Consider the following 17,824-nt stretch of genomic DNA (forward strand, 5'->3'; position numbering starts at 1 on the left):
CAAATACTACTCTGTTCAAAAAATATTGGGAATGGTTTATTAAACTGCACACATGCAAGAGGGCATTGTCATCACTTTTTCATTGACATCTAGCAGCAATCTGTGTTATCTGGCTTCATTTGCAAATAAATAAATGCTTGTTTTGTGTGTAAAGGACTTTTACACTAGCGATTTTTCAGAATGTTGAGTATAATTGAACAAAGAACATACATTAAATTTTGTTTTTGTAATGGAATTACTGCTATAAAAACATTAAAAATATTGAAATCACCTTTGAACAAAAGTGATACAAGATATTGAATATCTTGTATCACTTTTGTTTTTGATAGACACTGGTCTATCAAAAACAAAAGTGATACAAGATGATTAAGGAAGGCAGAGAATGCATCAAAGATGAACCATATTCCTGTAGATATACTTCAACTGATAAACATGTTCAAGTCAGAAATTTGATGCTCAACAATCATCATTTAACAATTAAAGACAATATTGAATAAGTTCCAGTATCATTTGGATCTTGTCAAACAATTTTAAAAGATCATTTTAGCTTGTGGCACATTGCTTCTTGAGTCTCCTAAAAACATTGGATTTTTTGTAAAATCAACAAGTTCCAGTGGCCAAGGAAATGCTTTCTCTAGGTTAACCATTCTTAAAATGCATCATTACAGGTGATAAAACATAAATCTCCATTTTGATACTGAAACAGCTCAACAATCAAGTGAATGGTGTTTGAAAGGTGAAGCAAGACCAAAAAGATCACATCAAAGTTGTGTTGACTATTTCTTTGACTGTCGTGCATCTCAAATTCCTTCTGATAGGCCAAATTGTCAACAAAGAATATTATTTGAGAGTTTTGTATCATTTAAGTAAAGCAGTTCATAGAAAACCTCATCTGTGGTAAGAAAACTTGTGAATTTTTGCACTATAATGTATGTACCTTACCTATTCACGATGATCTTGTTGTTCGTGAATTTTTGGCTAAAAATTTAACAAATACAGTTCTGCAAGCTCCAGATTCATCTGATATAGTACCATGTAACTTTTTCCTATTTCCTCAACTAAAATTTCCATTTTGTGTTCACTGTTTTGAGTTGATTGATGCTATAAAACAAAATTCACTGAGTCCTAAAGTGGTTTTGTGAAAATTATAAAGCATATTTCAAGGATTGGAATATTGCTTGTGTATTTTTTTAACATTTGCATGAAATTGCAAGATGTAATCAGCATCTTTCTATTAAGATCCAAATATATTGAAAAAAATTTGATATAATGTCCTTTTTTCATAAATTCCTTAAAGATCACTATAAAGCAAGTCTACTATATACTGTATAATGTAGAATTTCTTTACTTATACATACATAGTTACAACATTGAAAAACTTTGTATAAAAAAGGAAAAATTTAATAGTTTTTTAGAAACTCTCAAATAATTCATCAGTTTATGCATTTAACTAAAGAATGAATGTTTTAATGCAATCAAAAAATTTAATATTTGTATATATTAATACAGTAATGTGTTTTAAATTATAAATAACTCCAAATCTTGTAAGAAGTTGAAAATACTTGAGAAGTTAATAAAAAAAACCTATTTAATTCGGGTAACAATTTTTATTTTAATAACTAAGAAAAATGTTTTCACTTACCACCACCAGCTATAGTGGCTTTTATAAGAGAATCCAACTCTTCGTCCCCACGAATTGCTAACTGAAGATGACGAGGAGTAATTCTCTTCACTTTCAGATCCTTACTCGCATTGCCTGCCAATTCTAAAACCTTTAAATATAAAAATTTTCCAATATTTAATTTTTCAACAAATACATTTATTTAATATAAACATTAAAATGGTAAAACATATTACATTTATTTACTTTGCTATTTTTGTTAAAATTATATTATTTTTTAATATAACATGTAAAAAAACAACTTTGCTAAATAAGTAACATAGCCTCAAAATTTAATGATATAAACTAGTAATAAGCAACCTTTTTTGGATGCAGGCCACAAGCAAACTTAGGCTTGTAATAGTCACATGCATTTTTCTTAAAAGTTGCAAGCTTTATTAAGCCTAGTGAGTACCAACATGATACATAAAAATATACTAGGTACTAAAATAATATATACTAGTGATATGCAAATTAATATTACAGTTGAACTCGATTAAAATGAACACAGATATAATGAGCAAAATGACAACTTTAATTTGCATACATTTTCTCATCGTTATAATGAGGGTACTTCACAGATATATCAAGCAAATTTTCAGTAGCTATGCAAAAACACAAGCATTCTTAATTGTTCAAGTAGCAAGAAATGCAATACCAAATTCTTGGAAGAGATAAAACTGAAAGGGTTACTTAGTTTTAACTACTGGATACTTAGTTTTACAATCTGCATCAATTACAGACCTATTTATCATTTAACTCACTTTTTGGAGACTGCCCCCTCTTTCTTGACTAATCAGTGGTGTAGCTATAAACTTTGCCACCAGTGGGTGCAAAATTTATAGCTACATTTGGGTGCAAACATAAACTTTGCTTTGCACCCAAAGTAGCCACCCACTTTCCCTTCTAATTATATCACTGCTCTTCACAGATACAAGTAAATATTGCTGGTCCCCTAATGCTTGGTATAACAGAGTTCAACTGTATATACAGTGAATGATTGGTTAATGAACATACAATGGTACCTCAGGATACGAACGCCCCAGCATACGAACTTTTCAAGATATGACATGAAATTCGAACATATTTTTGCTCCACGATACGAACAAAAACTCACCATACGACATTACATTAGTTCGCAGCGCCATTTTTTTATTCACTTCTGTTCATTGGTATCAGTCCGTGTGTTTGCTTCGTCGTGGAAGGATCTCACTCAATAAAGGAAATCTTGAGGTATTATTAGAAAGTGACTGATTTTATTGAAAAGAAACATTCCGAAAAGGTTCACATTGGCCGTATTGCTGCTCAGTTTAATGACATTTGCCTAAGTCATTTTAGAAACATTTTAAAAAGTAGGCAAAGCCAAACCTCTTTGGATAGATATTTTAGCAAGCGACCTCTGTCCAGTGAAAGTGCTGGTGGAAGTGAAGGAAAGAAAGCAAAAAGCAGTGAATAAAAAATTTAAAAAATATATATAACAGAAAAGTTAAAAAATTAGTGTTAAATTATTTTTAAGTTATTGTTACATTATGTTATGCAAGTTAAGTTTTAGTATCATTTCTCCCTTCTTCCTCTCCTCCACCACCAGTTTACACCTCCATTATCATCTATCCTCAAAGGTAAAGTGTAAATAAAATTATATTTTTTTTAATCAATTATTATTCTATTATGGTTATTTATACATTTACAACTACAAAATGCATTTTTCAGTGTTTTCCTTACTACAGTTATTATTATTTTTTAATGTACTACTTAGCTTTGAATGTGTTTTTTGTGTTGGAACAAATTATTTGGTTTTACATGTAATCATATAAGGAAAAATGATTCACCTTACGACATTTTCATGATACGATCTGTTTCGGAACGGATTAATTTTGTATCCTGAGGTACCACTAATCTGTTCCAAAACTTTGTTTGCTGTCTGAATTGTTCGTTAACCAATTATCTTTTTACCACTGGTTTTTATGGAAATTTGATTAATTCGTTCTGGAGATCCCAAAAAAATAAAAAATATATACTTTCTTACTACGTTTATTTATATGTAATAATAAAAATACATATATACACAGTCTTGCATTTTTATTAGTCATGTTTTTTCTGTTGGTGGGGATTAAAGAATGTCTAGTGTCGACTGCTTCTCTCTCTTCTTCAGGATTTTTCAGAAGTAATTAATAGCATTGTAATTGTAGAGATCCCCAAGCCTATTAACCTCAACCTGGTTTGGATGCCATTCTAAGACCGTCGTTCTGACATTTCTTCAAAAGATGGTTAATAGTAGATATCGGCATTAATCCTCTTTTTCAGAAGAAAACATATCTTGCTGAGTTTCTTGATGTTCTTCTGTCATCAGATCAGTTTCAGGTTCCATTATGAGCTCATCATTGTTCCAGTATGAGCTCTTCATTGTTCTTTATTTCTCAGATGTGATTTTTGTTACTCCTTTAGCTGCTTGAGTCTTCTTGATTATAAAGTAACTTTCTTAAATAAGATTGGACTGTGACCTACTGTAGACCTGTTCAAACCATACTGCCCAGCAACATCAGACATCTGCCCACTTCTTGCTATCATACTCTTACCTTTTGAAAATAAAAACTGACACAAAACTTAACGAGTGCCCACCCGACAATCTTGCAAATATTACAAAAGAATTGTTTGTCAGAAAAATAAAAGGCTGGAATTACAAGGGAGAGTTTAAAACTTTAGAGGAATACTATCTGATCTGTATATATCGGGTTAAGCATCAATGCTGACATCTCCGCACTCCGAAAAGTTTCAAATTGTTACCTGAAGACAAGGGAAGACCAATCAGTATTCATTATTTTATGTCGCTTCTTCTTGTATTTGTTATCCCAACATGTGTTCATTGTTTGAACATAAAAATCTTTCGCAAAAGTGTTCATTATCCAATTTGTTCGTTAACAGATCACCCACTGTAGTTTATTATTGTTTTTCACTGGTCAAGTTTAGTTTCAATATCAACTTAAGGTTGTGTAAAGACAGAAAACAGGAAAATAAAATCACATTGCCAAAGCCTTAGGGACTGCAAATTAAAACCTTGCAGGCTACATTCAGTCTACAAGTTGCTTATGACTAATATAAACAATCTTCTATTATTTTGTGACAGTGTTAAGATACTAATCTAACATTTAGGCTTTGTTTAAATTAGTGGTGCACAAACTATAGTCCTTGGACCAATCAAGCTCTTGAACATATTTGACACATCATTTATAGATGATAGAAATAAGCTTACTTTTATATGAATATCCTTACATAAATTTGTTAAGTGTTTAATCTGAAGATAAGATGATTCTTAAAAAATATTTAATAAATCAGTTTATTCCTTGTGTAGTATATAGCATTTCTTTGAATTTCGAATATTTGATAAAATATAACAAAAAAATCAGATATGTATATTCAGATGATAAATTAGCTTAAATTAACAATAAATAATAAGAAAACACATGGGATAACTTATGCTAATCAAAGTAATATACTTGATACATATTTAATTAAATACAAAATAGATGAGAGATTCGATTTATGGATAAGATAAAATATCTACAAGATTGTATTTGATAACAACATTACTTGTATTTCCTATATAGATAATTTTATGTAAATCAATATCTAGAGTTACAGGAATTATAAAGCTATTTTGGTATTTTTTAAAACAATAGAGGAGTGGGGGTAGAAGTGCACAGTGGGGATATAATTAGCTGTATAAATGTTAGGTTGGCATTACTGAGTTATGATAACTTGAAACCGTGTCATATTTCTATTGTTGTTTCTAACACACAATGCAGTGTAATTTAGCGCCCACTTGGCTTCCTTTCATCTTTATTTCAGTTGATATGCTTATACATTCTGCATTTCGGGCTTAATGCACCCCTCTTCAGTAAACTAAAATTGTTAAAACAAAAGATTTTTATATACAATACATTTAAAACCTTTTACATAATAAACTTTAAAAAAGATATACGAATTGATCATCTTACAGGCATACCTTTTTTTAACTTGGATTCTGTAAACTGTATGATGTTTCACACTTATGTAACACGTATGTAACTTACATTCATACACTTGCATATCTACTTTAACAATTATATAACATTAACTATTTATTATGACAATATAATTTCTTATATTCACTGTTGACATACCTGGAATAATCCACTTTGTTCTTTTCTTGTTGAATCAAAAGGTATACTGTTAACACTACTAGCACAGCATAATTTATATCCTATTAAAAATTTTTAATGTTTCTTCTGAATTATTATTTTTATCACGTTATAAAGATAAATTCTATATATTTAAATAAGCCAATGTAGTTATTCAATCTTTAAATTATTGAAATTATTTCTTCATTATCTGTTGTATTCTTCTGTCTGCTCGTTATGTTTCTTACACGGTGATGCTCATTAACATAATCTTCCATGGAGGTCGTCAATATGAAATTGTATTCTATTTACTAGGGTTATTGTTAAACTATTAAAGGCTATTATTTAAGATGTATTAAATTTCATATTTTATTTTAACCATTTTTCATAATATTTTTAGCCAATTTTCATTTATTTTTAGACTTGGATATTTATTTATATTATTTTGGCTTTTCAAGATTTCCACACTTTCTTTAAATTTCCTATTATATGTTTCTGGTTCTTTATGTAGAATTTTTATATTATTTTGGTCAATGTTGCAATTGTTTATTGTACAATGATCAAGAAATGCTGAGTTAAGTCTACCTCATACAGTTTACAGAATCTAAGTTAAAGAAAAAGGTATGCATGTAAGATGATCAATTAGTATATCTTTTGTAAAGTTTATTATGTAAAAGGTTTTAAATGTAATGTATATAAAAATCTTTTGTTTTAACAATTTTAGTTGACTGAGAAGGGGCGTATTAGGCCAAAACGCAGAATGTATACGTGTATCAACTGAAATAAAGATGAAAGGAATCCAAATGATTGCTAAATTACACTGCATTGTGTGTTAGAAACAAAAATTCTGAGTTTATAGGTTCTCTTGCTGAATTGTTGAAGACTCAATAATAACCAATTTGTCATGAATAGTTTTGAAATCATGAGGTAAAATTCATTTATCACCTTTGTGATATAGTATGTAACAATCAAAATATTATACAGGTACTCCTCACTTTATGACCTATCTGCTTAACAACCACTCGAGTTTCAATCTGCAATTCAAGGAATCCCCTTTCTCAGCTAGTGTCAACCAGTGGCAAGTGATGACATGCGCACTGAGTGTACTATAGGCTTGTTAATTAATAGTTAAAACTCACTGTGTTCAACGTTATTAATCGTTTTTTCGTTCATTCGAGCGCTTTCGACGAGTCATCTTCAGGCGAATAAAATGCTTTAATTGAACATAAACATTCGAGAAAAGAACACACATAAATTTAAATTTAAACAATTTTTCGATATGAGTCCGCTACAATTTGAATTACGTGCGATGTTACGAATATGACATAATACGGCGCATGCATGGTACTGCTTCCTGTTAGTGACATAACATGTGATGTATTATGTCATACATGTCCTGTTACCGTGATGTGATGTGTTATGTCATACATGTCCTGTTAGTGACATGTTATGTCACTAACAGGAAGCAGTACCATGCATGCGCATAATACGGCGCATGCATGATACTGCTTCCTGTTAGTGACGTAACATGTGATGTAACTCGCCGTTTAATCGTTTATATAGGGCGATTCATATATTAGGCAGCTCTAGAGTAGGTGTGTTGCACGTTTCAAATGTTGTTATATACAGTGACTCCCATACAAAGAGTAGTCTTTGGTCATTGCATGCCCTGAGTATAGTGGTGTGGGCCCATAATGGGTTATAATTCATGTCGCATACCCTTCATGCGAGTTCAATGCTGCACCTTCCTTTTGCTATATCATCCTGGTGTTCGGTCAGGCGGGTAGCCAACATTCTTGCCGTGGCCCCAATGTATCTCGTGCTGTTCCCCATTACAGGATTTTCTAATGGAACCGCACAAATTCCTGACTTCTCAAGAGTGGAAAACTTGTCTCGGTCATAACAAAGAAGACGGAACAAATGAGGGAACAAACAGACGGACAAGACCAGACCACGCTGTCTAAACACACGGCAAACACATAGAAAAAACAGACCAAACTACGGCAACGACCGCCGTAAAAAAACAACCGCACACCGATCTGCAAACACAGAGACAAGTTTTCCACTCTCGAGAAGTCAGGAATTTATGCGATTCCATTAGAAAATCCTGTAATGGGGAACAGCACGAGATACATTGGGGCCACGGCAAGAATGTTGGCTACCCGCCTGACCGAACACCAGGATGATATAGCAAAAGGAAGGTGCAGCATTGAACTCGCATGAAGGGTATGCGACATGAATTATAACCCATTATGGGCCCACGCCACTATACTCAGGGCATGCAATGACCAAAGACTACTCTTTGTATGGGAGTCACTGTATATAACAACATTCGAAACGTGCAACACACCTACTCTAGAGCTGCCTAATATATGGATCGTCCTATATAAACGATTAAACGGCGAGTTACATCACATGTTACGTCATTAACAGGAAGCAGTACCACGCATGCGCCATATTATGTCATATTCGTAACATCGCACATAATTCAAATCATAGCAGACTCATATCGAAAAATTGTTTAAATTTAAATTTATGCGTGTTCTTTTCTCGAATGTTCATGTTCGATTAAAGCATTTTATTTGCTTGAAGACAACGGAAATACATTTGTCGAAAGCGCTCGAATGAACGAAAAAACGATTAATAACACTGAACACAGTGAGTTTTAACTATTAATTAATATTACTTAGCGTGAACAGCATATTTACCTATATATAGGCTTGTTATGCACTTTTTCAGTCAGCTTCATTCTGAGAAGCAGACATATTTATAACTGATGATAGAATGAAACTCTCAAACAGATATATTTGTAACCCCAAAATAGTACAGATGTTGATGAAAAGAAAAAGTATGGCATCATCTGGAGAAATGTTAAGAAATGAAGGAAAGCTATCAACCTTAAAATAAAAATAAAAATCATACAAGACTACAAAGCTAGTAAAACAGTTAAAGAAATAGCATGTGACTTGAAATTGGCACATTCAACAATTTCAACAATTTTAAAGGATAAAGTTAGAGTGAAAGAGGCGGTGAAATCATCGAGGATTTAAAGCCATAATAACTGGGCAGCAAAAAAGTCTTATTCATGAGATGGAGAAATTACTGGCAATCTGGTTTGACACCAGATGCAAAATAATATACTGATAAGTCTTTTAATAATTCAAGCTAAGCTAATACACAGTATCTTTGAGACTTTGAAGGCACATGAAGGTGAAAAATCGACAGAATCATTTACAGCAAGCCATGGATGGTTTCAATGGTTTAGGCGGAGATTCAACCTGCATAATTGGAGAATCAGCAGTGAGGCGACAAGTGTGGATGTAGAAGAAGCAGAAAAATTTGTTGACAAATTGGATGTAATAATCAAAAAAGGCAGCTACTGCCCAGAACAGCTATTCAATATGGATGAAACCTCTTTAATGGAAGAAAATGCCTGATAGGTCCTATACGCACAAAGAAGCTAAAGCAATGCCCAGTTTCAAGGCTTTTAAAGACAGAATCACGTTGTTGTTGAGAGGAAATGCCACTGGATTCAAGTTAAAGCCTTTTCTGGTCTATCACTCTGAAAACTCTCGTGCATTAAAGAACATTAATAAAAACAGTCTGCCCATTTACTATCGTGCAAATAAAAAGGCATGGATGACACAACCTTTATTTAAAGATTGGTTTTTGAACTGCTTCATACCCTCAATCCAGCATTATTGTTTGAAAATAAGAGTTCCTTTTAAAATTATTCTCCTGCTTGATAATGCTCCACCCCAGTATCTTGATGATCTATACCCAGACATAAAGGTAGTGTATCTTCCTAAAAACACAACTGCTATCCTACAGCCAACAGATCTGGGCACTATAGCTAGCTACATTCAAAGTGTTTTATTTTTGCACGACTTTTTCCCAAGCTGCAGCAGGAACAGAAAATGATATAGTAACCTTCATGACTTTTGGAAATCATACAGTATTTTAGATTGCATTAAAAACATTAAATCGGCTTGGTACAAAGTGACAGATAAGTGTATGCAAGGAATAAGGAAAAAAAGCATAAAAAGTTTTGCAAACAATATTGAATTGTTTGACAATTTTGAACAAACTGATGTAATTCAAACAATTGCGGACCTTCCAATGCACTTAATTTAGATGTTAAAGTGGAAGACATTGCTGAATTAGTGAATTATGCAAATGGAGAGCTAAAAAATGAGAATTTAATAGTTAGAAGCGATGCAGCATTTGGAAGAGGAAGAGGAAAGAACTGAAGAAGCGAAAAAGAAATTCATGGTACATGAGTTAGCTGGTGTGTTTTCCAAAATTAATGTGGCTATGTTGAAACTTGAGGCTATGGATCCAAATACTGAATGTTTTAACATGGCATGCTATACAGAAATTTATCAAGAAAAACAGAACATTACAAAGCAAACCACACTTACAAGTTTCTTTTCAACTGTTACATCCAAGACCTCCACCCTTGAAGGTACTGCACAACTTCTATTTCATCACCATCATCTCCCTTACTTGGACTTCTACAGCTCCAGATAATATGTACACATGCATGTCTTTTTATGAATAAATTTGAAGTCTGTTGCATAATTTTTATAATTTTACAATGATCCTATATTCCCAATACAAGCTCCTCACTTATCAACCAATTCGCTTAATGACATAGTCGTTGGAACGGAACTTGGTCATATGTGCATTATGATGGACTAAACATTTAGAAATGTTCTCAGTGCAGATGGCAGTATCTGTTTTTGGAAAAAAAGAAAAAAATGATGTGGGCAAATGTTCACGTGCTACTGTGGGACAAAAATGCACATGTGAATTTGTTTACAGATGAGGATTTTGCACTTTGTGCAGTAACAGGTATGCATGTTGATAAAGAAACAAATATCTGTAATAGCAAATAGAGAGATCAATAAAGAAGCCCATCATCTGGAGAAATAGATGCAGTTCCATCTACTTCTGGACCCAACGATTTCAGCTATTTTTTTCTGAGGAAATCAGAGCTCACCCAAAAAAGGAAGGTTATGCAACAAAGAAGGAAGAAAGGAACAAAAATCCAAACTAAGCTGGCCTTTTAAGAATAATTTAGAGTCAAAAGCAGAAGATATGAAGAGAAAGATATCAAAGAAGACAGAAACAGCAAAACCAGGAAAAGTTACTCATAAATCACTTTACATGGATAATCTAAAAGAAGAGTTCCGACCAAAGAGAGTTCTCTACCAAGGATGTTAGGAAGAGTACAGAGAGCCTCCATATGAGGATCAGAATGTGCAAAAATTGTTTAATTGATGATTTTTTTTATTAAATTCTATTCATCAATACACACTTTGTATAGCTTTTCATAAAAACCTTGTCCCGCAAACTTTTACCCTACCATGTATGCACTTTTATAACCTTTTGGAAAAAAAGTTTATTAAATGACATATACAGTAGAACCTCGAAAACTCGGCCTAATGTGGACCGAAGGGTGGCCGAGTTTGTGAAAATGCCGGTTATCGGGAATGGGGTTAAAAAAAATAAGTATGAGTGTTTCCTCAGAAAATACTGTACTGTACTTGTATGTATTGTTTACTTGAGAATATAACAGAGAATAAACTGCCCAAATACCCTTAAACAAAGGAAAAGTACGTCCTTTATGAAGGCATAGAGCCTTTACTACATGAAAATGAAAATTAATGAATACACTGTGTACAGTAATTTACCTGATAAGACAGACCTCAGAAAAATACTTTATGAGAGTTTATACTTTTATAAAGCTGTCTGTAATGAAAATTAATTAACTAAGGATTTTTTTGCCCTGCCAGGGTGTGGCCGAGTTATCCGGAGTGCCGGGTTATCGAGAGCCGAGTTTTCGAGGTTCTACTGTATTCAAAATATCAATAAAAATCCTACAGAATTTTAAAGAAGACAGTTTGAGAATTATTATGCCTGTATTTCAAGATTCTCACTCTTCTAACAAAGAATTTATATTATATAGAACAGTGTTTCTTAACAAGGGGGCTGCGGCCCCCTGGAGGTCCATAAGAAGTTTGCCGGGGGTCGCGAAATTATGCAAAATTTATGCATATTTGAGTGAAAAAGGGTTTTCAACTATGGTGGATATAAAAACAAAAAAACAATCGATTGCAATTAGATGTCTGCATGTGGATAGCATTACATACAATTGAACCAAGAATTAGTTGAGGATATTCAGCAGCAGAAATCTCATTAAATTATTTTCAAATATTTTTTTGTTTTTTCTGTGAATTTTTAAATGTTTCTTATTTTATTTTTTGTTAAAAATTAATGAGTTTTTATGTTTAATTGTGAAGTTTGAATGTTATTTAAATAGATAATGAAATAATAGCTATGTTTTACATTTATTATATAAAAAAATAAAGCAATAATAAAAAAATCAATTTATTATAGATAATTTAACAAATATAAATTATTATTAAAAAAATGGGGGTCACAAAAAAATTATGAAATAATTGGTGGGCCATGAGTATAAAAAGATTAAGAACCACTGAAGTAGATAATAAAATCATACTCAGCAGTAAGAAATAGTTAAGAAATTTACATAACTACCTTATGCTTGATGAGAAATATTTATTTACATAAACACAAACATTTTAAGCCTAAGTTCATAGGTCACCATCAGGTGTAGAACACTATATCTGACTTTTTTTTAAAAACATGAAACATTCAAACACAGAAATTAAACATAAATTTAAAATAACAGAGTTAAATGATAAACAAATAACAAACAAAACAAATAAGTATGCATACCACATAAACTGTATGTGTTCAAACATACAATCATTGAAATGTTCATTTAAAAAAAAAAAAACATTCAAATATAGTATTCTACACATGATGGTAACCAAGAATTAGGTCAAAAATGTTTGTGTTTGTAAATTTATGTAAATAGATAATTTTCTACTTAATTTACTCTAAAAAGATATCTAATTTATCTAAAAATTATAAAATTAGGTAAAGTAAATTCACTTCAATTGATGAGTGTTTTTTTTTTTTTTTGTTTCGGTTTGAAGAGAAAAAGATTCTTTTGAAAATCTGATCAGTTATAAGTTGAGTTATACTGAGTATTACAGAACATATTAAAGAAATCATTTTGTTAAAAGCCATATAAAATTAACAAGAAACATAAAACTGATACAGGTAAAAAACAAAATAGGGGTCTAACTTTTGCCATTTTACTAATTAAAAGCATGTTCTACTCTTTTGCATAATAATAGGTTTAATGAATAATATCTGTAAAGATGACATTTATAGATAATATCTTATTAACCATAAAATGTCTTGTGGTGCATAAATTAGAAATAAAGATTTGAATATNATAAAGCAGTAATAAAAAAAATCAATTTATTATAGATAATTTAACAAATATAAATTATTATTAAAAAATGGAAGTCACTAAAAAATTATGAAATATTTGGTGGGCCGCGAGTATAAAAAGGTTAAGAACCACTGGTATAGAAAACTAAGTGCATACTCTTGCCCCACTTTCCTCTAATACTATAAGATATTTATTTCATTTTATGTCAATTGAAGCTGCTGTAATAGAATAGAATTTGGAGTTTCAGAATTAATAATAATAAAAAAGTTACAAATTTCTCTAAACAAATGTGTAAAAATTGATTAAACTTAATTATTGATTCACCTATCAAAAATCTTTATCCAGTCTACAAGATAAATTTTATAAATATATTGTGTATAAAGAAAAGTCCTTGTTAGTAATTTTCTATGAAAAAATTCTAAAAATAAAATAAACTGAAGTGAATCAAAAAATAAATTCCACAGAAAAAACAGAATTCAGTGTAAAAACTACATTTTAAAAAGGACATGTACATTTTATTCAAGTTTAGGCATTCAACAAGTCAAAATGAAAAATGTTTCATTGTAGCAAGGTATATTCTTGACCTTTTCCCAACTATATGGGGTCAGCACTTCAAGTCTATCTCTTCCATTCTGTCCTGTCCAAAACAACTCCTGCAAAGACATAGCACTCCTCCATATCATGTTTAAAGGTTTTATTCCAGGTCTCTCTCTCCTTGCCCCTTCCACTGACATCTCCAAGACTCTTCATACTGGGTCTGTTTCTGGTTGGTGTAGCACATGCCCAAACTACCTCTGCTGATTTTCCCTCAATTTTTCTTCCAGCTCCATGATGTCCAAGCTTCCCCTGATGTAACTATTTCTGTCAATAGCTCACCTGATAGAGCAGTGGACTGTAGAAGTTAAGCTTACTGAACATTCCTCACCTTATCTTTCCTTTTGACACCACTCACCCATCTCAGCATATGCATTTCTGCAACATGCATTCTATGTATCTGCACTTTTTTCACAGCACTCTGAACCATGCAACACTGCAGGCCCAACAATCATTTATAAAATTTTCCTTTTAATCTTGGGAGGCATTCTTCTGTCAAAGTACTCCACTAACCCCTCTCCATTTAGTCCGACCAGTTGCAACTCTGTTATATTTTCATCAATCTCTCCATCTTGCTGGAGACTCCGAATATCTGAATCTTTCACTCTCCTCTTCAATTCTCACATTGACTTCATTCTAAGAAGCACCTTCCCCAAAATCACATTTCATATACTCCATTTTCTTTCTACTAATTAAGTAAATGTCTCTTCAATCTGAAAAATTCTTCCGATAGACTACCTCACAGCTAATTCAGGTTATAAAACTCTTTTTATTGTTTTTTTACAGATGCATTGAAGGGACATTTACTTAATCAACAGATAAAACAGCTACCATTTAAAAAATTAAAAAAAAATTCTTTCTACTAATCTTTAATCTTTACCTTTCAGTCTTTCCCTCCACTTTTCCAACTTACAGTGTAATTTATTCTTGTCCACATTAATAAGCACATCATATGGAAAATGGCCTCTACTGTCAATCTTCCTGGCAAGAACACACACTGATTTTCCTTGATGTCCAAACACATTCTCAACCTTCACTCAACAACTCTCTTAGATTTTCAATGTTTGGTTCATCAATTTTATGCCTCTGTAATTTGAGCAATCCTGAATGTCACCTTTTTGAATGAACCTTTGCACTTGTATACTGGTATCAGACAGCTTTTTCTCTATTCCTCAGGCATATTTTCCATTCAAAATTTTATTAAATAATCCAGTTAGCCAGTCACGACATCCCTTGTCCAATGCCTTCCATATATCCAATGGTATTCCATCTAGACCCACAGCTTTCCCATTTTCTGTTCTACTCAAGGCAATTTTGACCTCTTATATACATTAAAAATTAAGACGTAGTTACTTCCAAAAATTCTTGGGTGATCATCATATTTCTTTTAAATGTTCCTTAGTAAAAACTTCAGACGACCCGACCTTCCGTTTTAGGCTACGTGGCTGTCCTGGAAAAAGTTTCTTAAAACATAGAAACAACCAATTAAAAAGTAATAATTTTTTTTTAAAATTGGATTTGATGATCTTATGACGTCTTGCTTATTTCATCCTTCTCCATTCGGGAATTTTTTTATATCTACTGAAAATTTGCACTGTTTAATGTACATTATCTTCTATCCTCCCTCTGTAGATTATCTTCTATCCTCTCTTTTAAAGAAAATTTTATCATCCAGCAAAAATTCTTATATACTTATTACTTCAATCCCTCCTTATTGTCCATCTCTAGAACCATATCAACGTTAGACTGGAACTTCAGTAGACCACAGAAGTATTGTTTCCAATGCTCTCTAATATATCTCTCATCAGTTAGCACTCTCTAGTTATCATCCTTTATGCAGCATATCTGTCCAAGATCCCTGCTCTTCCTTTCTCTTATTTTGGCCAGCCTGCAGTAAGCTGACCAAAATAAAAGAGCAGGGAATAATATACCTTGCTAATCAGCCAGTAGCAGGGAATAATATACCTTGCTAATCAGCCAGTAGCAGGGTATATTATAACCGATTAATAAAAGTAATTTAATAACTTAATAGCTTACTGTATATGAAAGCAGAGTGAAGTGTTAACATTACAACAAAAAGGATGACTATTTTGAACATTTCTAATACTGTGAATCAGTACTTATCAACACTAGTTCGTAATGGCCATCGTTCTGTTGTATTACATGTCTTGTATTTAACCAAATGATTGCTTAATTACATAAGGCTTTACTAATGCCACTATTAATTAATAATTAAATTTAATGTATTATATTGTTCAGAAAGTAATTTTGTTTTTTTACCACCATAGGGATCAGTTGTATTTTTACCCACCAACTTTATTTTGAAACCATATTGTCGTTATATATTTTGACAGCTGATATTTCAAGGCTTATTTGTAAAAAATTTTGTTTGGTTTTGTGCAATTTTATTTTTTGCTATCCCATCAAATATGGAAAATTGAAAGCATTTTCAGCATATTTTGCTTTTTTATTACCAAAAAAAAGTAAAAATGCTGTTCAAGCAAGAAAAAATTGTGTGACATGTATTGTACATTTTGTATCCTTTACTTCAAAATTTCCCAAATGAAACTTTGAAAACCGTGCATATGACACATTCGGAGTTTAGAAGTATCTTCCCCATATATGGTACGTGTAGATTTTACCGTTCGCATAAAGTGATATCCTTTATGAAACTTAAAAAGCATGCATAATATGCTCAATGTGCATTTTACCTGCAGACATTTTGACTTGATTTTATTCAAACAAAATGTGATGTAAAAAAGCATAAAATAAGCTTCAAAACAAAGAATAAAATCTCACATCAGGAATAATGTAATTATAAGTTGTGAAATTTAACACAGCATATATTTATGTTAAGTAAAAACAGCTGTTAATAAAAATATACAAAATCTTTCAAATTCCAATAAAATTATTGGGATACAGTAGTCGTATTTTGCTATTCTGTATTGGGTATGCATATTTTTTTTGACTTTTTTATGATTTATACATGCTAGGCTTGTAAACTTCTTGTTAAATTTGTGTTAAATCGGATAAAGATACAGATTTTTTCCATTATACAACCCAATTTTCCTTTCTGTTTCCACAGTGGACAGATTCCACAATATACAGGTTAATTTACATTACTTTTAGCAAAAAATTCAAGGACCAAAGAAATTCTCTGTTAATGACAGGTTCCGTTACAAAGAGGTTTGACTGTACTACTTATCAAAATTTATCTCGTGTAAAACTGATAATTAATATTTTATTTTATGAATAAATATATTGAGGACAATATATTTTTGAAAATACTTTTCACTTACTTCAGCAGTAAGATATTCCAATATAGCTGCACTGTAGACGGCAGCTGTGGCTCCAACTCGTCCATGACTTGTAGTTCTGCTTTTCAAATGACGATGAATACGTCCAACAGGAAACTATAAATTACAAAATTATCTTTAAATAGTCTCTCATACATTATTATGATATCTAAATTAATGACAAAGTAAATAGTGACATTCAATTGTTTAATTTTGATCATAAAAACATATACACGAGATGAAATAGTTTTCATATCACTAACCAAAAATCAAAGCCAATTTCAGTCTTGAAGAAGCTTACATTAAAAACCATATTAAAGTAAACCTTGTTGCATTTATGTAAAACTGATAAAGTAAATATCTTTTGTAAAACTTCTTTCCAATAAATTAACAAATGGCTAGCTATTTAACAAATTTATCATTGAATACATCTCTTTTCAAAAAATGAACTATTTATGTAATTTTTTCTTGACCTATTGCATATCCGTTTCTTACAATTTCAGAATTGTTTTTAAACTATCTATAGTTAATTCTTTAATAACTTTTAGTGGATATGATTGTATATTGTACAGTATATTTATTGTGGTTCTTTTTATATATTTACTAGTACATTTCCTAAACTTTTCCTACAACAGATACTTTCCAAATCCTCTAACTTTAATGGAACATCTTGGCTATTTTGTAGAATATAAATGGTACAAATACAAGATATAAATATATATAATTAAGACAAAACATGCAAGAATGTAAAATAAACTAGCATTATTATATATATATAATAATGCTA

The 17,824-nt window shown here is 31.4% G+C and overlaps 1 protein-coding gene across 1 annotated transcript in view; it reads right to left on the reverse strand.

Moving 5' to 3' along the window:
* LOC111627892 (histone H2A.V-like) overlaps nucleotides 1-17,824 on the reverse strand; it is a 37,369-nt gene that overhangs the window by 9,086 nt on the left and 10,459 nt on the right. Inside the window, exons 3-4 of the mRNA XM_023371573.1 lie at nucleotides 17,041-17,154; nucleotides 1,643-1,772 (exon numbers count right to left, since the gene is read on the reverse strand). Of these exons, the coding sequence (XP_023227341.1) occupies nucleotides 1,643-1,772; nucleotides 17,041-17,154 (244 nt within the window). The remainder of the gene's footprint in view (nucleotides 1-1,642; nucleotides 1,773-17,040; nucleotides 17,155-17,824) is intronic.

Source organism: Centruroides sculpturatus, unplaced genomic scaffold (assembly GCF_000671375.1).
Source record: "Centruroides sculpturatus isolate CEXI.00-Female unplaced genomic scaffold, Cexi_2.0 scaffold449, whole genome shotgun sequence".
Classification (NCBI taxonomy): domain Eukaryota; kingdom Metazoa; phylum Arthropoda; class Arachnida; order Scorpiones; family Buthidae; genus Centruroides; species Centruroides sculpturatus.